At 58.9% G+C, this 19,703-nt stretch overlaps 6 protein-coding genes across 6 annotated transcripts; 4 read left to right on the top strand and 2 right to left on the bottom strand.

Annotated features, from left to right (window-relative positions):
• Positions 1-1,728: 1,728 nt before the first annotated feature.
• On the top strand, positions 1,729-2,238 carry GGTG_02601 (hypothetical protein; the record flags this gene model as incomplete). Its single annotated transcript, XM_009220374.1, has 1 exon — positions 1,729-2,238. The coding sequence occupies one exon, from the start codon at positions 1,729-1,731 to the stop codon at positions 2,236-2,238; it is 510 nt and encodes a 169-aa protein (XP_009218638.1).
• Positions 2,239-4,784: 2,546 nt separating this feature from the next.
• GGTG_02600 (hypothetical protein) lies at positions 4,785-5,649 on the bottom strand (the record flags this gene model as incomplete). The annotated part of the gene is made up of 1 exon (XM_009220373.1): positions 4,785-5,649. The coding sequence occupies one exon, from the start codon at positions 5,647-5,649 to the stop codon at positions 5,170-5,172; it is 480 nt and encodes a 159-aa protein (XP_009218637.1). The 3' UTR covers positions 4,785-5,169.
• A 1,107-nt stretch (positions 5,650-6,756) lies between these two features.
• Positions 6,757-7,166, top strand: GGTG_02599 (hypothetical protein; the record flags this gene model as incomplete). Its single annotated transcript, XM_009220372.1, has 2 exons — positions 6,757-6,762; positions 7,002-7,166. 2 exons carry the CDS (start codon positions 6,757-6,759, stop codon positions 7,164-7,166), a joined length of 171 nt encoding a protein of 56 aa, XP_009218636.1.
• Positions 7,167-10,491: 3,325 nt separating this feature from the next.
• GGTG_02598 (hypothetical protein) lies at positions 10,492-10,722 on the top strand (the record flags this gene model as incomplete). The annotated part of the gene is made up of 1 exon (XM_009220371.1): positions 10,492-10,722. The coding sequence occupies one exon, from the start codon at positions 10,492-10,494 to the stop codon at positions 10,720-10,722; it is 231 nt and encodes a 76-aa protein (XP_009218635.1).
• A 596-nt stretch (positions 10,723-11,318) lies between these two features.
• On the top strand, positions 11,319-13,834 carry GGTG_02597 (hypothetical protein; the record flags this gene model as incomplete). The annotated part of the gene is made up of 6 exons (XM_009220370.1): positions 11,319-11,842; positions 12,129-12,443; positions 12,547-12,758; positions 12,889-13,070; positions 13,130-13,355; positions 13,443-13,834. The coding sequence occupies 6 exons, from the start codon at positions 11,319-11,321 to the stop codon at positions 13,832-13,834; spliced, it is 1,851 nt and encodes a 616-aa protein (XP_009218634.1).
• A 2,072-nt stretch (positions 13,835-15,906) lies between these two features.
• On the bottom strand, positions 15,907-19,474 carry GGTG_02596 (hypothetical protein; the record flags this gene model as incomplete). The annotated part of the gene is made up of 4 exons (XM_009220369.1): positions 18,658-19,474; positions 16,825-18,555; positions 16,355-16,506; positions 15,907-16,234 (listed from the first exon to the last, which is right to left on the bottom strand). The coding sequence occupies exons 1-4, from the start codon at positions 19,144-19,146 to the stop codon at positions 15,907-15,909; spliced, it is 2,700 nt and encodes an 899-aa protein (XP_009218633.1). The 5' UTR covers positions 19,147-19,474.
• Between the last annotated feature and the right edge of the window lie 229 nt (positions 19,475-19,703).

The following is a 19,703-nucleotide window of genomic DNA, read 5'->3' as shown; positions in this document are numbered from 1 at the left end:
TAAAAGGGATAAAAAATTAATCCCGATGGGTTTAACTCGCAACCTCCTAGGGCTTACCCACACACGGAGAGAAAAAAAAAGAAAGATGTAGCAGGGCAGGATCCGGATTCAGAACCTAAGCGGCGGGTTGGCGATAGAGGGTCCAGGTGGTCCAGATGAGATGAAGAGCAGGAGGACCGGCAGCGGCGAGGGGGGAGGGATGGTTCTGCAACGGATCGCGAGCTATGTTATGTATACTGTAGTGGCATGCAAGGCAGGTACAGAACCGTGGTGTGGAGAACGGTAGGTAGCCAGGGCAAGGGGTGGGATGGGAAGGGAAGGGAAGGGAAGGCAAGGGGGGGGAGGGACGACGACCTTTCGCTGCGAGCGAGGGCCCTGGAAGGGGGTACAAGGAGGATGGTTGATGGTGGGCGGAGGCGACCCGCACCGAGAACAGGAAGCCGGGGGTGGTCCTCCTGGCAAAAACCCAGAGTACCTGGTACCTGAGAACGGACAGTGGGTATAATTATGGGACAGCGACGACTCAGCGCACTCCAGAGCCGGCTGCGGACCTGTTTTTCCTAAGGCTACCCGAATATTACAGTAGCGGCCAGTACCAAGATCGAAGGAAGAGGAGAAAGGGTCGCGAAGATGGAGAGAGATGGGAGGGGCAAGCCGAGAATGAGCAGGACCCAAGCAATCACAAGAGGCCAGGGAGGGATGGGCCAGGCCACATTTCCAAACCAAAAGCAAAAGGAGAGGCAGGGAAAAAGAGGAGAATAAAAAAGGCCCGGCCGGGAACAGGTGGTATGGTATGTTTACCTACCGCCTATAGCTGGCCTGGGGCGACAATAACATCAACTGTTTGCCCAGCTTGGAAACTGCTGAGCCACAGGCGGCATGCGACGCTTCTTCTTTGGCTATCTGCACTGTGCAGTCAGTCACCAGCAGTAACAGCAGTAGCAGCAGCAGTAGCAGCAGAAAAAAAGAGCATATCAGGCAAGCCTGGACCACGGCCAGCTCTCGGCTGAATGGCTAATGCCGCAAGCCTTTTTTGGGTCCCCTTTGGGGGTGTGGGCGTGATGGCACCCCCAGCAGCAGTAGCCGTCGGCAAGTGAATATGCAAACCACCCTCCCCAGCAAGGGCGGGCGAATGGCGTACCTGAAAAATGCAGACAAAGGCTACGCTACCTGACCACCTCTGACCTGCCTGCCTTTATGCTGCTGCTGCTGCTGCTGCTGCTGCTGTTGCTGCTGCTGCTGCTACACCTGTAGACAGATGCGAGGCAAGCTGTGAGTAGGTGGAGTCAAGTCAGTTCCTGGGAAGGCGATCTCCGGGTGGACGTGTTGTCCTCACGGACCGACGACAGTGTAACAGACGAGCCATTCTAGTGTTTAGAGAGCGTAGCCGGCGAGACAAAACAGCATGTCAAGAAGATGAGCATCGGGAAGCCGGATGTTTAGTCAGGCTAGCCGGTCAGGCCAACGGTTCTGAGTTGGTCTGGTCTGGTGTCTGGGATGGTGTGAAGTGAGCCAGCAGCACTAATGGGAGGAGGAATAAAGTGAATGACAGAGAACAAAAGAGGGGGGGCGTGGCAGCGAACGACACGACGCCGCACCACAACAGCCTGCAGCCCGCCCGTCCAGCTGTTGAGGAGTGGCCGCCCGTTTCGCGGACAGGGCAGGGCATGCATGGCCCTGGGCGAGACGAGCATTGCGCATCCCAGAAAAACACTGTGGGAGGGATGGATGGAGAGAGCGCGCGAAGAAAAGGCGAGTAGGCGGGCGGCGGCGAGCGTGTTTGGCCGTGGAGCGGGTACCAGGGATTCGGCGGGTTGGATAGGGGGAGGGGGCGTGCAGCCAAGGGGCCGGGGGGCGGGAGAGAAGTCGAGGAGGGGTGTGGGCATGAACAAAAGCTCGACGACCTTGGGTACCGCACTGCAGTTACATGCATCTGTATACTTTGGGACGATTACCACCAATAAAACCGGCGCAGGCATCCGGCACCAAGCAGTCGAGACAAGGTCGCTCAACGGTGGTGCCGGGGGAGGGAGGGATCATGGGTCGGTCAGAGCAAGCGATGGGCTGCCAGGATGCGTCGCCGGTTGGGATTTTGGACGTGCGCATCGCGCGAAGAGGAGCGCAAGCGGCAACGAGGCCAAGCCCCAGGAAGATGCGCAGGCGGCATTTTCTCCTCTCCTTCGTCAGTCAGATCGCAGACAGAGCCCGGGCAAATCTCTTGGACCGGCAGCCAGCTGAGACCACCCCCTCGCTTATGACAGGGGGGACGGGCAGTGGTAGAGTGGATGGGTGATGGGTGGATGGGTGGATGGATGGATGGATGGATGGAGGGTGTAGCAATTCCCTTTTTCTTTTTTTTGCCTGCGTGGCTGCTCGGTACCTGCCATCGTCGTCGACTCTGGGCGCTGCTGCTCGTTTGCGGCGGCATGCTTCCTGCTGAGCTGGGCTGCACAAGAGGCAAGGACACACAGCACCAGCGCAGTGTGCGGCGGGTGTCCTCCGCGGAACATGCAATGGGGGCCAGAGGACAGGGATCGGATCTGCAAGGCCTTGGACCAATGACAAAAAGGAGGAGGAGAAATAAATCGGTAGCGGGCATTCCCATTTCTTCCCTCACCTGGGCCGGGCCTGCGCTTGCGGGGAGAGAACAGTTATGCAGAAAAAGAAAAAAGAAGAGAAAAAAGCAAGCAGCAGGGAGGGGGCGCGTCCCTAGCCAAGAGCTGACACTCCCTTTTGTGGGGGCGTGAGTCTAGCACAAGTGCCGGGTGGATCTCCCATTTCGTGCGTTGTCTGGAGGAAGGTACGGCGCAGGTACTTGGCCGTTGGCACTGTGTGCGTGGCCCGTCGGGTAAGGAGAGAAGGGGGAGTAAAAAGAAGGAAAAGAAAAAAATGAGCAGAGAAAAACCCACGTCCTCATCCTTCTCCCGCGTCCCCGGTGAAAACAGCCCCCGCTGGTCCGTCCGGTCTCGCGCCAAGGGTCCGGCAGGGGTTTGGGGAGAGGATGGACAGCTCAATTCAATTCGGCCGGTGGAGAGGATTGGCTTGTTCTGCTTTGCTTTTCGCTGCTTGTGGAGGTGGGGGAGGTACTGTGCTGTGCTGCACCAGTTGAGTTGGGTCTAGTGAGTTTGTGATGCTCGCCCAGGGGGTGGGGTATCGCCCCTGGCAGGGTGGGCAACCGGGATGGTTGCGATTCCGCCCCAGGAGGGTGGTGTGTGTGAGCGTGCGAGCGTAGGCTAGTGGGCAGCGTGCGAGCGTGGGCTGGTGGGCAAGGTGGTCTTGGAGGAGGAGGAAGAGGTGGATTTTGAGACGGGATGGGAAGATCACAGGAAGATCGCTCTGCTGTGCATCCGGCAGGGACGACGGTTGGGAAGGGGCGAGTGCAGCCCTGGTGCCGCGGGCTGTTTGTCGTCACAACAAATTTGGAGCTGGTCCATGTTCGATGACGATGCACAAGACTGGACGGCGGCCCTCGTGTGAGAGATTGACTGCTCGAGCCGCGCATGCTGCTGCTCCCGCTGGCGTTGAGCTGCCGCACGCAGCTGCCTCCCGCACACACGCGCACACACACGCACACCTTTGTCATGTCATGCTGTATGCATAGCCTGCATGGCGGCTGGTGGCGGCTGAGCCGTACAATCAATCAAGACAGCATTGCTTGGTTTTCTGGCCCTTTACTGCTCCCGAGATGGACAACCTGCCCGCCCGGCCCGCATGTCCTTTGTTTCTCTCAGCTTCCTCAAGCCGTGCCATTTCGTATTATGCCATTGACGCACGCTTCGTTGTTTTGTTTGCGGGCATATGTTTTTTTCAGCCGCCTGTTTATTGCCATGTGGCCGTTGATGGCTTGGTAACCAACTCGGCTAACTGAGCAGGTTGATCAGCTCAACTGCCAATGGCTTTTCTATCGCCCTCTGCAAAGCAACGCCAGACGCTGCCTTTCAGTCTTGCTGCCATTCTGCTCCAGACCAAGACCCATCTGCCGTGACGGCACCCGTCAGCCCCAATGCCACCACCCTCCATCTTTACGGAATGTCGTCCATTTTCCCTCCTTGCGCCCTCCATTACCACTGATCCTCCCGCGGCTGATGGCGGCCCCCTCCCTTTCCCCAGACCCCCCCGAGATTTGCCAATGCCGGGGGGCCGGAAGCGGCATCGAGTCGTCATCATGCCCTCCATGCTCCGAGGTGGGGGGTGGTGGGTGAGCGGGCGTGCGTTGTTGCATGCGCCACTATGGCAGGGCCAGGCTAGACGCAAACGGCCCCCCCGTGGGAAGCTGCTCCGACAAAGCCGCAGGCTGATATGGTGTGCAACCCTGAGCCCGTCACCGGCTGCGCCCTCGGTGGGGTTCGGGCTGCCCGGCTGCTGCTGCTTCATGGAAAACCATCCTCCGTGTTGGCCGCGCACCCACCCACCACACACACACACACACACACACACACACACACACACACACACACACCCCTGACCTCCGACTCCCGACCATGGCTGCCGCGGGGGTTTGGCCTCAGTATCGTGAGGGCGAGGCACGGATGCACACGAGAGCGCACACCAACGAGCTCGTCTTAGTGGCATCTTTTGTCAAGATCTCTTGTTCCGTCGCTCGACTGCAGCTTGTTGCCTTGGCGCGGGTTTTGCCTCTGCCGTGGCCTGGCGTCATGAATTGAAATTCGACGGGTTGCATCCTTGCCCCTTGCGGCGGGATATTATTCGTGCGTTGGCGTCGGCGCCATGGATGGGCTGCAAAAGCCAACGATTCAAGTGACATGGAAGAGCCACAAACATGATTTGTATTCTTTTCTTGTTTAACTGCCTCTTTTTCCTTCTCCTCCCCCCCAAAACAAACCCCCTCCCATTCGAGGTTCCCACCCGAGACAAGAATCGCTGGGACTGTGATCTTCGAAACCCCGCGCCATTCACCAGAAATGTCTGTGCCGTCTGTCGCTCACCCGGGTCGCTTGCTGCCCCACCCGGGTAGCGGATTCTGGTCTTTCCCTCCCCTGGAGCGGAGCCCGCCGGGAAACCAAAGGTGGGTCAGCCACGGGTTTCAGAGTGGGAGCGCAAAATGCAGCAAGTGCGGTTCAGGTCGACGGCCACCGCGCGCGAGGATGCAGCGCGGCCGTGGTCTCTGCAGGTGGTTGTTTTTCTTCATTCTTTTTTTTTTCTCTCTCTTCACGTCACCCTCACGGGCTTCATCTCCGCGAATTGGTTAAAATTCACAGCTTCACGTGGGCGCGCGGGGGGCTGATGGGGGTGGGTGCGCGAGGCTAGCTCGAAATCGGCTCGGACGAGACACGATCCGTCGACGTCCCCCCCCCTCCCCTCGGATGAGATTTGCGACAGATGAGATTGGAGGGGGTGGGAAAAGATGCGCGCACCTCGTGGCTGCCAGCGGTGGATCTCTGTGCGATGATGTGCGGATTTTCCCGCCGAGTTTCCAGGACGTGGGAGGAGCCTGCCGAGAGACGTCGTTCCGGGGGTGTATGGTGTGTTGTATGTGTGTGTGTGTGGTGTGTGTGTGTGTGTGTGTATTTCTTCGAAACTGAAAGTCGGTCCAGTCCAGGCCAGACATCGTTTGCCCTCGCAGGCGAGCTCGCGCCCGCGTCTGGCACCAACCGCGTCCTCGCGGCTGGTCGCATAAGCTAGACCCATGGGAGAGCAAGATCGCGGCGCGTCCAATGGACAGGTGGGTTATCTTTTTCGGGGGATTGCATCTAATTCGCCGATGCGCAAGTGCGAAAAAAAAAAAAGTCCAAGAGAGAAACGTTTCCGAAAAGACATGGTTGCGGTTGGCCAGCTCCCGGCCTGGCGGGCCTTGTTTTCGAGGGTGAAATTTCCGAATATCAGGGACGGGAAGTTTGCTTTCATCAGCAGCCCAGTCAGGGTCAGCGTTGCCTGCCCGTGTCCAGCCAACCGGCCATGTCAACATTCGTCATTTTAGCGGCATATCCAATGCCGGGTTCCCTTTCCTGTTCGGGAACCAGCAAGGCTTCTGAGAGGCTCGGAGGAATCTAGGCTGCCTGGCGCTAGTGCGTGCCACTCGTGCCTTGGGCCCCAAACAACAACCAAAGCCAGCCCCAAACACATGACATTCACCACGGTCTAGTCAGGCGGGCTTGTTTATGTAATTATTGCCATGGCACTCCTAGGGAGGTACGTACTGTGCATCAGCCAGCCAGCTCTCGCGGTTGACGGCGGCTAGGGGTGCACAGTATCCCAACGGTGGATCCATTGTGGTGTTGACGGTAGCGGACTGGGGCCGTTTGTGATGGGCGCCAGTCCAAATCGGGCAATTTCAATGTCCTTCGCATCCGGCTGATGGCCCGGCATATGCCATGGTGCCTGTCCATATCTACTGCTACGTGCACTGCAAAAGGTTACTACTGCCTTTGCAACGTTCGTCGGCGAGAGCAAAGGACGGACCAGAGGGTGACGGCTTGGCAGGTACCATTTCCCAACCAATCGACACGTCGGGTAGGCCTTCTTGACACGGGCAATAATACCGCGCCCGCCGAGAGAGCACCGATGCCATCTGCTTGGAAACCAGATTGTCTCCAGCGGGCTACCCGGTCGACGCGCCGGGGGGGACGCGAGACGGCGGCGGGGACCGGAACCCCATCCGGCGAGTGGGAGAGAGAGACAAGTCCCCGCCCTTTCCCGGATGGTTCGCTGTTGACAAATTGCTCCGACGGGGGGCCATGCTAGAGCCCTGCACGCCTGCTCAGCCACACAGCAGGCGGGCATCTTCTGATCTTCGCCATGGGTGTATGTATGGTGGGCTCCTGGGAAGGAGGGGCGCCCCGCAGGCATTCAAAGGTGTGGGGGAGAAAAAAAAGTAGGCCATTGAGCAGCGACAAACTCGGTGGCAGGCTGAAAATCAATCAAAATGTGAATATGTGTAGGGTTGACAACTACGTTGTCTTAGATTGCAAGCTTGAATGAATCCCGCGCCAGAGCCAAAAACGGATCTCCCGCCGGGCCTGGGTTTTGACGTTTCGTTTTAGCACGTCTTGGGTCTCGGGGTGCCGGGACACGTCGAGTCGAAACCTTCCTATTCCAGGGGAGGACGCGACGCGCCTAATTACCCGAGGATTGCGAGCAGTAGTAGCAACGAGTGGCGTTACCAGCAAAGGCAGGAAGCGCACAACGCCCTGGACAAGATTATGTGATATCATCCAATCCGCTCCACCCTTGTTCCTGGCACAACCCACCGCGTGCGGACCGGTGGGGCTTGGACGAGTCGCTTTCTTTTCTTTTTTCTTTCTCTCCTTTTTTATTATTATTTTATTTATTTATTTATTTATTCGCACTGGCGCAGGTACGGGCGGGCTCTCACCGGGAACATCCACGAAACCGTTCGAGGCTGGCCGACGAGGAGACGACAAGGACGAGCGGCCTTGCAGAGCGTCCGGCCGTCTTTTGCATTTTCCCCCCAACGCCAAGCCTCATGTCATTTCCTCAAGAGGCAGGCAGGCCCTCGTCGTCTTCCCTCTGACCCGTCCGTCCATCATCGACTCATGTCCTCCTCCATCGCCCAGACCCCACGCCCAGCCAGGGGTGCCGCCTAGGGGTTCGGTGGCCGTCGGAGTAACTTGCCCCAACTGCTTCTTTAGGTTCCAGGCATTGATGATGCTGGGTAGGTTTCGCCGAATGGGGGAGGTGGGTGGGTGTGTGATGGGGGATTCCTTGCTCCCCCGCCATGTGCCTGGTTTTCCAGAAAACCTGCTACCGAGATGGAAGGAATGGCCTCGCAAAACAGCCCAAGAGAATTAAAGCCGTCGAAACAGAAACAATACGACTTTGCGCCGGGCCCTAGAGCAGGAGAAAAGTGGGATTGGATTGGACTGAGGGGCAACCCAAAGACGGGATGCGAATCTCGTGGTCGGGATTTTTTTTCTGTCATGTCTCTCCCGGCGCCGGAAATTGAAGGGTTAGGTCGGTCGGCTTATTGTCTGAGATGCTATTCTGCCTGTGGCGAGGAAAAGTGAAAAAGAAAAGGGAAATAATCACAAAGTGCTGGGGTCAGTCATTACACCAGATGCCCACCCGACGTGCCAGCCCGGGTCGTTTGACGCTAGTGCGGATGGGGCACTGGTTGGGACCCAGCCCACCCAGCCGCTTGGGCTCTCGACGATGAATATCAGAACAGAATTGGTGGGTCGACGGATCAAACGTTTAACTATGGGGAGCTCGCGGATAAGAACATGGAGAATTTGAGTCGAAAAGAGAAAAAAAAAAGCAAGAAAAAAAAGGAAGGAAAAAAGGCCCGTCTTGTGCAAGGGTTGGGCCAGTTTCACACAACTCTGTATTCCCTTCTCCCATCTCCTAGCTGCTGTCATCCGAAGACGGCTCACTTTAAACTCTGGCAAGGTGACCAGGATCGGAGAGACAGTCATGCACGCTGGCGCCGCATTCCCAGCAACGCCTCTATCGCTCAACCATTGTCCAGTCCCGCTTTCCCCGTTAGGTACTCCTTCTCGGTACGCCCGTATCGCCCCCCTCGAAAAAAAAAACCAGTATACACTGCCCGCCCTGCATGTCGCTGAACGCGCGGCATGTAGCCGCCCACGGCCACGGCCACGGCCCCGAGCACCCGGGCCGGTGCTGCTTGCTTCTGTCCGCTGCCGAGTGAGTGGAGGGGCGAGGGGTCTGTAAACTCTGCGCCGCACGGGTGACCTGTCTTTTGTGGAATGCTGCCCGCGCACGAGCGCTTATCTGCGATAGGATGGTCGTCTGTCGCTCCCAAGGCGGGTGCTGGGCGTGGGGCGTCGCCGTGGCCGGGAAAAGTTGCTTTTAGCTATGGGGCACTTTGCAAACAGAATATACTAATATCAGGGGGCCGGGAGGGAGGACTGGAAATGCTGGGTTATGGTATGTAGAGATGTGTAAAAAGAACACATATATGGTGTAGAAGATGGCGGCATGGATAGGCCTAGCTGCGGCTGGCTTGGCGCAGCTGCTTCCAGATATCAAATCCTTGACCCTCTTTTTTTTTGGGTTCAAAAACTGTTTATCGTCGCATGCCATCCGGGGAGGGAGACGAGAAAAAGAACAGAAAAGAAAAGCAAGAACCTTGTGAAATCGCCACCCCCCGCCCTGTCCGCTTTGGGGGGAGCCCTATCAGACCGGTGGACCGGCGCGAGTCGAGGACGGACCTATCCAGCTTTTGGGCCTTGTTCCGCCCCCAACTTCCTATCTCGGCTCCTTTCTAGAACCAGCACCCACGGTCGACAGGGACGCGCCTCAGATCACGTCCAGATTCGATATCAATGCCGGGTCTCGTGTGGGGGCATATAAAAAAAAGAAAAGAAGAAAAAAAAAAAAGCAAACTCCCTTTCATTCGCCCGAACTCCTCTCCCCCTCACAATCCAACATCTCGGCGCAGATCAGGGACGACGGGGCGACGATAAGATACGGCAGAAATCTCCGCGAGGCCATGCGCCCACATCGGCCCTTTCCAGCCATCTGAGACGGGACTTGTCGGAGAAGACGGGACGGCGGGATCGCAACGAACGCCTGCCTGCCCAGGCCAGGATGAACGGGCTGTGCTGTGCTGTGCTGTGCTGTGCTGTGCTGTGCTGGGCGGGCGCGTCATTTTTCTTGCTTTCTGTCCCTCTTCTTGACGAGGTTCCTTAAGGCTCCTCCCCCAGCCTGGTCGGTGGGGATGTTGGAGACCGTGCGTTGGTTGGTTTTGGTGCACGGTGCCACGGTTGTGCCAGGTTGGGGAAAGCAGCGCAGGCTTCTTCTTGATGAAGCCTCAAATCTCAACCACACCTCCGACCCAGCACGCTACAAGAGACAAAAACAGAAAAAAATAATGCTCTTCTGGGCGTCCATTGCCAAGTTGTCTCGAAAACCATACGAGTTGTGCCAGGACGTGGGTGGTGCGTGTGTGCGCGCTGGTTGGAGCATATCAATTACATGGAAGCTGCGGCAGACCCCTATCCCTATTGGTGCCTTAGGCTCGCATCGGCTCGCCTGCCAACCGCGAGTCAACCCCCTCTGCGATCTTGGCGTGGGTGACGGCGGGGGTTCTCTTCTCTTTTCTTTCTTTCTTTCTTTTCTTTCTTTTCTTTCTTTTCTTTCTTATCGCCTTGGTCTAAGCCTTTGTCATAACTCGTCACCTCTCTGACCTCCTCGGCCAACATTTCTCTTTACAGAAATGTTAGTTTTTGTACTCTGTCTGTCGCGCCGGTTTTTGGAATTGCGCGACACGATGGAGCTCCCAGAGCATTGTCCTCCTCAGTTTGACCTTTACTGGCCTTGGCGTGCGAGAATTGAACTAGAATCGCGGCCTTTGCGTGGATGCCTCGGGCAGGTCAGACCAGAAGCGGAAAGAAATGGATGCGTACTGTCTCATAGGATTCTGTCTCACAGGCTCTTTCTTTTCTTTTCACGCCTCATCCGCCGCACATATGGCCCAGTCACATTCGTCCATCCTTTTCACGTAAGCGGGGCGCCCGTTTTCCTTCAACCAAAGGCTGAAGCGCGGCCATGGAACAGCAGCAAAGCCAAGGCTACACGGCTACACGGGCCGGCCGCACCAAAAGGGCAGAGCCCTTCCCTGCGCCTCCCGCGACTCTAAACATCAGATGGGAGTTCAAGGCCCCCTCCCTCTTCCAAAGAACCACCCAAGCTGCCGGAGCAAACACATGGTGTGCCTGGAACATCCCGGCCGGCTTCATCCGCAGAGGCGTTTCCGATGATGACTTTTCCTCCCTCTGATGATTTGCCCATGGCTCTTCCTCGTCCTATTGTTCCGCATCTCCCGAGATTCTTGGGCTGAACTGACTTGATGGCCCGTTTCAGAGTCTAGATACCCGGTCCGGGGCCGTCGTCGCTGCCAGATTGCAGCTTTGGGACGGACCCACGTCGGGCGCTGCCGCAAGCTACAGGCCGATGCGGTTTGGTCTAATCTTTGCTCTCTCAGCCCTCTCTTGTTTGCTTCCGTGCCGCCCGGCATGATGAGCTAACCCTATTCCGTGCCCCGTCCGTAACCGCGCTAGCACTCAGTTGCAACATTGTCGTCGTCTCTCTACAACGGGGCTTCGATGTGGGTAACTTGGTTAGCGGCAAAAGAATCGCTGACTTGGCCGGCAAACGGCAGTCTCCGTGCCGGGCCCCATCCCGTCCGCTCCCCGCCTCCCCATGAATCGTGGGCTGCGCCTTGGCCTGGCGGCTGTAGTCTGCCCTGCCCGGCCTTTGGCTTTTTTTTTTCCCGGCCTCTGACGCTCGCTCGGTCTGGGCGCTGAATCCCGTGCTCCTCCCTCTTCCCCCCTCACGCGCTGTCACTTTTGGCTTAGCCGGAGTCTCAAATCAAGATGGAACAAGATACGCCAAGGCTCCCCCGCGATCCCCATTGGTTACGTGTTCCCGGAGCGGATCGGAGGGAAAGATTCCTCGGGGCTGTGGAGCGCAGCAAGTCCAAGCTCGGGAGGCGCGGGATACATGCTCTTTACCCACTCTATCTCTCGTGCTGTCCGTCTCCACGTGCTGGTGCTGGTTCTCAGTACGCCCGCGAGCCCAACGGAAGCCTATCTTGGTCGTGGATGCCTGTCGGCTCTCTTCCTGCTACGAGTCGGGTGCTGCTTCCATGTACAGAGTCTGATATGCTTTGCCTATCTAGGCCGAAAGAGGAAATCATGGAATGCCATGCCGAGAACGGGGGAGACGGCGTGACAAAAGAACTGGTTGCGGTGGAGTTTCCGTCCGATGCAAAAGTCAAGTGGCTGGGTTCCCCGAGCCGCGCCACTCCTCTCGTGTCATTGGTTGGCCCCGGGACACACCAACTCTGCCGTGCCTGTGGCTTGTTGAGGGCCACGGTAGTGGTGGGAATTTCACGCCGGTACATGCTGCTGCGAAGCCTGTGCTGAGGCAGGCCGTGCCGGAAGGGCACGCAGGTACATGTAACCCTGTGACGCACAACAGCGCGGGACGGCAGAGGGAAGGGAAGGGGAGGAGGTAGAGAACGACGACTGGCTAGTCTGTGATGGAAAAAGAAATAACAAGTAAATCACGGTGATGATGCTGATGAACGCCAGCGCAAGATGAAAGGGGAAAAGCCACCAGCCACGCGTGAAACATGCCCGCACTCACACACGCAAACATCATTTACTCTCCTCACCAATCAGCTCGTGGGGCCTTCTCTTTTGCCTTTTTCCGTCGGGGGAGGGGGGTGAGAGAAAGGAGGAGAGCGAGGCCAGGCCGCCGCCGCCCCGGCTAAACTGCGCCTTGGGTGGGAAAACAACATCAACAAAACAAGCTTGCGTCTCGCTCTTGCGCGTGCCGAAGCTATATTATATTGGCACCCCGGGTCGCGCGCGTCGCCTCCCTCGTCCCGCGTCAACCCGACTTCGAAGGCGTGGACACCGCGGGGGGAGGGACCGTGGGAACGTGGGCCTTGGGATTGGGCCGCTCGCTGGCTCTCCGCCCTCCGTTTCCTGCTCGTAGCTTAGTTGCTAGCGTCGTGGAGGGCTCAGCAGGCGTCCTGTGTCCTAGCTTCGGTAATATCGAGCCGCGTCTCGACAATGCATAACGCTCTGCCGATAGGTGCTGGGTCTGGAGCTCCGCGAATGTTGCACACCCCATCAACCAGCCAGCCAGTCAGCCAAGCGTCCGCCGCCGGCTGTCACGGGGAGATGTGGAGGCACACTCCCCGGATCTCCCTCCCTCCCCCCAAGAGCTCTATCGACCTGCTGTGCATGCCGCTTCGAACACAGTCGAGCAACGGTGTGGAGACGCTGGCATATCATATCGTGGCAGTAAGCACCCGCCCCCTCCAACGCACCGGCCTCGACTGAGATCAAGATGGGTAAAACGAGAAAAAACAGGGCCGGCCTGTCACACGGCGTCATGACTGGCGGCAAGGATGAGTGTACCATGGCCGTCCAGCACGCGTCGCTTTTGTCTCACGGGCGTATCCTCGCCATCGCCGACTGTCCGTGTTGGGGGGCGCCAACACATTCGGCGGCCCCGTGAGACGTCCCTTTGGTGAGCGAGAAGGACTGCTGGCTCTCAACGGACCGCCGGCCGTGGCCAGGTCTGGATTCTCGCCTTGGGCGCCGTGTCGGGCTGTATGTTATCGATGGCTTCCTCGCTACGAATAGGGAGCACTCCCTCCCGACCCTCACAGTGCTTGACGGCAGCCGGACCTGCACTTTTGAGATTCCCAGGTACCTCTACGGCACCCCCTCCCGTGGCCGCTTCTGGGGGAGCTGCTCCATCTGTACGAAGCACTTGGGGAGTCCCCATTCATTCAACCAGTTCACCGACCACACTCAAGGGAGACGGCCGCACTGTCTGCTCACCCTTCCCCTTTTGGCATGTCCCATGGCCCGCAGTGACGCCTGAAGCAAGAGGTGCGCGTGGGTTTGTACGGCGGAGTAATGACCCGTCCCATTCCTGCAGTCCATAGGCCATACGCGATAGCCATGTTTTGCTACCAGCGTCCCCAATGGGAGAAAAGGGGAGGACGAGGCCGAGAGGCAGGCCTCTTGCATTGCGGCAGGTGATCAATGGCGCCGCTGCTCTCATTGGCCTGCTGGGTGAGGACATATGCACCGCTACCGGGTCCATCTGGCCGGTCTGGGCCCTACTTTTTGCCCCTGTCTTTGCAGCATGGGAGGAGGAGATCGGGGCTGTCTACGAGGCACCACCACCACAACCACACCCCCTCCCTTCTCCCCACATCACCTCTCAATGCCCTCCACCCTCCGAGAGATGTCCTGCCAAATCCGGAAACCGACTAGCTCGACTTCGACCGGCGCCATGCATATGCATATCAGCGACGGCTGCGGTCGAGCTCGGCTTGGGCAAGTCAAGGAGGGAAAGCGAGTGAGAGTCCGCCTCGGCAAGGAGGGGGCGTGCTGGCTTGGCTTGCCGGATCCTTGCCCCGGGTACAAGATGCTCGCCGTCGACCCCCGACGCTAGCCATCGCACAAACATACAGCATGCTGCCGCACAACCAGAGCTGACTTCTTTTAGACCGCATGGCGTATGGATCAAGGCGAGCTGTGGGAGGGGGGACTGGGGACGCGGGTGGATATGCAGATTTCGCTTTCACACAGTCCGTCAAGGTCCCTTCTTGCCCGCCGTACAGACGGGTTTACCTAGTCTGCTACTTCTCTTCCTCCTTTTCCCGCTGCTGTTAGCAGTTCTCCACGAAGCAGCGGGCCAAAAGAGATGACGCCAAAAGCCCAGGAAGAGCGCCCGACCAGAAGGAGGGGGACAAGCAGGCCGCCCGTATGTCTCTCTCATCATGTCTTGGGTGGCGTGCCACAAGCCACCAACCACACTCGGCTGGACTGGCAAGGGCAGGGGCGATCTGCCGAACGCCTCCCCCCCTTTCGTCCTGTGGCCGCGCCTCCATCGTGCGGGTGGTGTTTTGTCGTGGTCGGACAGAGAAGACAAAAAGAAAAAAACAAGGGAGGAGGTGAGCAAAAGAGAGAGCGGTGGATCTGAGACGTGCATTACGCACCACACGTGTCTTTCCGCCCTCCATCTCTCGCCATCAAAGAGCTTGAGGCAACAAGAAAGAAAAAGAAGAGGCGCCACTGTTTTTTGAACAGGCACGCGCCAAAAAGGGGGAAGGGGGACATGTCTTGAATGCCTGTCTTGCCTGCCTCGTGATTTTTCTCGTCGTCCCTCAACATGTGTGTATGACCAAAAACCGGGCGGGCTTCGCTTTTTGCCTCTTCATCTCGCTTGGCCCAGCCTCACCTTCTTGGTGCTACTACCTACTTTCAGCAAATGGAGGCTTTACCAGGCACCTGGGCCGGGTTGAGCGGCCTCGATCCTAGTTCATGTGTGCGTGTGCGGGTGCTTGTCTTCTTCCCCTCGTGGTTCTTGCCTTTTCCCCTTTTTTGCCACGTTATCCGGCATCCACCCGAGGCTATTCTCGAGGTGCCTGCCGCGATCAAGTAATAGGCGGGAAAAACGCAAGCGGGAATCTTGAGCGAGTTTATGAGCCTTTCGCAGAGAGATGCGGCGCCCCCAAAACTACCCCTAGTTGCTGTCAACAACGCCTGAGAATTCCTCCCTTGCTTTCTGCCCTTCTCTTATGGTCAAGCCACGGCGACGAGGAGACGCATGACAAAAAAAGCTCGCAACTCCTCAGTAGCACCGCATGACCAAAAGCCGCAATTTTAGCCCGAGCCTGGATCGATCTGGAATCAAGGAAAGCCGGCGGGTAAACAGGCAAAACACAAAGGAGGAGGCGAGATCCGAGGGGAGCCGCACGACGGGAAAGAAGATGGTGGCACTCCGGCGGCGTGATCCACCAAGCCCAAGTCATCAAGTCAAAAGCCAGAGCGAGTGGCCAGTGAACAGTGAAGGGGGACGCTTGAGGGCCTTGGCTCGTAACTAGTACAAACTCAACCATCTTTCCTTGGGTACATCGGAGACGCGATCGCGGGTCTAACTTTGGCCACTAGCAAGCTATGGTGCTGCCCAGATCCTCGCCCACATGATCTTTCGCGTCTCTATAAGCAGTCTCGCGCGACTTCCAGCCCTCGGGCCCCTTGATATAGTAACAGTCTGCAAGGGCGGTTGTCCCTACAAGCGAGGAAAGAAAGCGAGCCGGGACGGACGGGAGAGAGGTTCAGGATTATCGCAGGTGGGCCTCATCAGCGCTCGAGACCAAGTTGGTGACTTCCCGTCCTCATATCCTACCGTCCCAGGCTCTGCATCACCACAAGGCCGCCGAGGCGGGCCGTTTGCACATATTGCGTGCGGTGGACTTGCATCCTGGGATACGAAAACCCCCGAAAGCATCAAGCCGCCCAGCAGGGACACTTGCGGAGGGAAAATCTTTTCGACGTCCAAGAATACTGCCACGCCCCATGGCTTGCCGCTGAGCCCATTGCTCCCCCAAGACCTGACGGCCTGGATCATTGCCTTTCCTCCGGAAGCTCACGCCCCGATCACAGCGCCTTGCGCGTGCCCCCTCCCCAGGCCGCCCTGATGCCGGCCGCTCTCCCTATTCGTGCTGTTCAGGAACACGCCCCAGGGACCGGCGGGCGTGTGCTGCCGGGGGGCACAACCTATAGCATGGAGGCCAGGAGAATAACAGGGGCTAGCGTTGATTGCGCGCGCATGTCCGCTGCCGACGGGCCAATAACGAACCCAGGCCGTGTTGCTGTGCCTTTTTCTGATGTCTGCCGACCTTCCGGATGGGGGCATGCTAAGCTCCTGTGCTTGATCATATCTTCTGACAGCTACACCCGGAGTCTCGGGCGCCCTCCACAGTTGCCAAGGAGGCGTTCCTGCGCACTACTATACAGCCTGCCGCTATAGGCAATGCAGCGAGAGATGACTCCCGACCCCCGGCGGCAGCTTGGGGGTTCTCGTGTACACTTACCGGTGCCTGTCATTCCCCAATTCGGCCTCGCTTTCCGTCTGCTCCGGAAACGTCAAGTTGGTGGCGGGGGTGTCAAGTCGGATAACGGCAGTCTGGTGTGTTGGCATAGCCGATTCTTCTCTGTCATGAAGGTTGTGCTTCAAGGCAAAGCACTATCAAGCTTTATTTTGGGCTCTGTCTATGCACATATCGCGGGTTTGAAAGTACTCCTTGTTCGCAGGCCAGGGCTCTGTTGCCTAGATGGGTCAGGCTGAGTTCTCGTCGCTTCCTGTCCAAGCGGGGAGCATGCTAGTGGAAAAGAGTACTCATGAGATGTATAAACAAAGATGCCATCTACCGGCCTATATACAATTAGAACCCACGATTGAACATTGAATAGAACAAGCCACCGATCCTCCCACGCCTTCCCTCTCCTGATCTCAACGGTCCTAACAAGCGCCCCAGGGCCTCGAAACTGGGCAGCCACGCACAATGAGAGCCATGCACCGCCCAGCTACGCTGCACTGCCCAGCCCTGTCGCAGCGAGGGTGCTGCCGAGTATCCTCCCACTTCTGCGGTGCCCCATGTCCCAGAATCCAATACTCGGACCCGACACCACCCTCGAAGGCGTCGGCCAAGTTGCCAAAATCTTCATTGTTGCTGCCCCATCCGTCCCGGGCGACGGCATGACGGTGGTGGTGGTGGCGGCGTTCGGGCCCGGCGTGGTAGGCAGGCGGCGGCCGCCCGTCCCACGCGCGGAGGCGCCACTCCTCCCCCGTCGGCACGACGACGGCGCCGTATCTGCGGCCGGGCAATAGGGCCTGGTCCAGATCCAGATCGCCGACGACGACTGTAGACAGCGCCGCGCCGAGGCAGGCGGCCAGCTCGGCGGCGCCGACGACGGGGCGGGCCCGCTCGGTGCCGCCATGTAGTAGCCCTGTCACCCTCCACTCCTCGCCGGCCGGCACGAAAACGACACTGCAGCTGGGTGGTTGGCTACTGTGGGTGGCCTGGTCGCGGCCGCCGCCGAGGACCACGACGTAGTCGCAGGCGCCGAGGTAGAGGCCCAGGTGACGCGAGTCGCGGATGATGTGGTGCGGGGGCAGCGCGTCTCCGAGGCTGCCGCGGCTCTCTACATAATCTTGGGGACCCATGACGAACCGGTGCCGGGAACCAAGCAGCGTGAGAGAATCGGTGGGATAAGGAGGCGCCCGCCTGTCTCTCCAAGAGTTGCCCCTTTTGGGAGACGGGCAGCGGCCGCTGCCCCTCGGTGAGGACGGGCGGGTCCATCCGCCGCTGATGTGGCGGCGGTCCCGAGAGCGACCGGGCCGGTGCCGAGGCGGCTCGACCGGCTCGCCGTAATCGTTGGACATCTCCCGGCGGCGGCGGTGGCGGCGGCGCCCACAGTCGGCCGACAACAGCTCGGCCGGATCGGGGTCGACGTCGGGGCAAAAGTCCCGGATCGCCGCCAGGAGGTCGCCCAACAGACCGCGCATGGCGCCGACCGTGATCTTGGGCCTGGCCCCGTCCTCGGGCATGTAGGGCTGGAGTATGCCGAAGAGGCGCGAGAGCAGGCGGAGGGACGCAGACTTGGGACTGAGGCCGGAGGGGCCGGTGGGGATGTGCTTCCTGATGGTGGTGAGGAGGCTCATGAGCAGGAGCGAGCCCCCGGAATGGACGTCGCCGCTGTAGCTGTGCGCCGAGGGGACGAAGTCCTGGATTATGGCGAGGAGGCTAGACACCAGGCCGATGTCGATGGTGAGCATGTCGCTTTTGACCTCGCCGTCTTGACGGTCAGCGGAAAAGTCGGAGCAGACCGAGCAAAACGAGTCCATTCGTGCGGCGCGAGACCCCCTATCCTCGGGTGATCTGGCAGCGGCGCGCACGGATCGGCGGGACGAGTCCTGGCGCGCGGAGCGTGGGCCGCCGCTCTCCCGCCCCGAGTAGGCGTAGGTACAGCAGCGGCTGTGCGCGTCATCAGGCCCAGACACGGACGGGCGTTCGTCCTTGACTGTACCCGGGATCTGCAGCGGGCTCTGCACGCGCACCTCGGGCTCCAGCCAGAACAGCCCCGGGCTGTCCTTTGGGGTGAGCGGCGGCGACGGGCCGTGCAGCTGAGGGACGGCCTGGTCGAAGGAGGGCCGGGCTGGCGGGCGGGCTCTCGGCAAGGAAGCAACCGGCCCACGGCCCCTTTCCCAGTGTGGAGAGGGTGTTCGGGCAAGCTGGACATGACCACCAGTCTTTTTCTTAGCTATTGTATAAAGAATACTGCAAGCATGGAAAGGCAATGGGTATTGGATTTGGTGATATATGGAGAGACTTACCCTTTCCTTCCTCTCCCGGTTTTCACTTGGATCGGCCAACTCAACTCTAGTAGCCGCTCCCACAGGCTCCGGCGAGTCCGCCACTGGCGTTGCATGGCCGACCGCCGCCGCCGGCTCTTGGGCCATCTCACCATTGCTTGCTTGGGGCTCTAGCTCCCGGCTGGGCGGCCTCTGCTTTTGAGCCGCCGAGCCGCCGTCACCCTGGCTCCCCGGCTGCTTGGGCGGCTGGATGGTGTACCCGGCGCGGATCAGGGTCCGGAACGCATCAGAGATGTTCTCCTCCGCCTTCCGGGTCACTGCCAAGTCGAGGCCGGCAGCGGTCTCGGATTTCCTCAAGGACGCCATGTGGTCTCTGAACGGACGCCTGCCCTGCTCGTCCGGGGTGATGGACGCCGTGAGAGCCTGGAGAGGCGAAACAGCTGACACGGATACAACTCTGAACTTTGGCACGAATCCTATCTTTATTGATTCACCCCCGGTCGGTTGCATAACTCTCTGTTGCTCTAGACGCAATTCCGCCGAGAATCGAGAAGGTCTAGGAGCTGGTGGGTGACGAGCAGAGGGTCTTCGGGGAGATGGAGGAGAGGGAGAACAGAGAGAATAAAGAAGAGGGTATCAAAATTGAGAAAAGGGGTATGAAGATTGGAGTAAATCAGAAAGCCTCGCAAAAGAAACAAAAACAGTAGATCTTGACGGCGTCAGCTGTTGCAAGTTGGGGTATCCGAATACAAAAAGGCGAGGACCGGATGAGGCGCATTAGACGTGACGATGGAATATAACCGCTAGGGCCGCAGATATATACTAGGTAGGAGGCAGGCATTCGTCCATTGATGCTCGAGGCAGCCTGTACCCCATTGTTGGTGAGGCGCCCCAAAATGTGGTCAAGCTTGCAGAGGCCCAGGGGGCTGTGTGGGTCGTCCCAGCGCCGCAGTCAATAGGACGCCTTGGCCGAAGCGCCAGGCACGGGATGTGTCCATGTCAACCTCACTGTTTCAGCGATTTGATGCAGGTGGTTGCTGTTGGCTCAATCGTGCGTGCAGCCCCCC

The sequence above is a fragment of the Gaeumannomyces tritici genome, assembly GCF_000145635.1.
Source record: "Gaeumannomyces tritici R3-111a-1 unplaced genomic scaffold supercont2.2, whole genome shotgun sequence".
Lineage (NCBI taxonomy): Eukaryota > Fungi > Ascomycota > Sordariomycetes > Magnaporthales > Magnaporthaceae > Gaeumannomyces > Gaeumannomyces tritici.
Note: the sequence above shows the minus strand (reverse complement) of the source record. Positions and strands in the feature narration are given on the sequence as shown.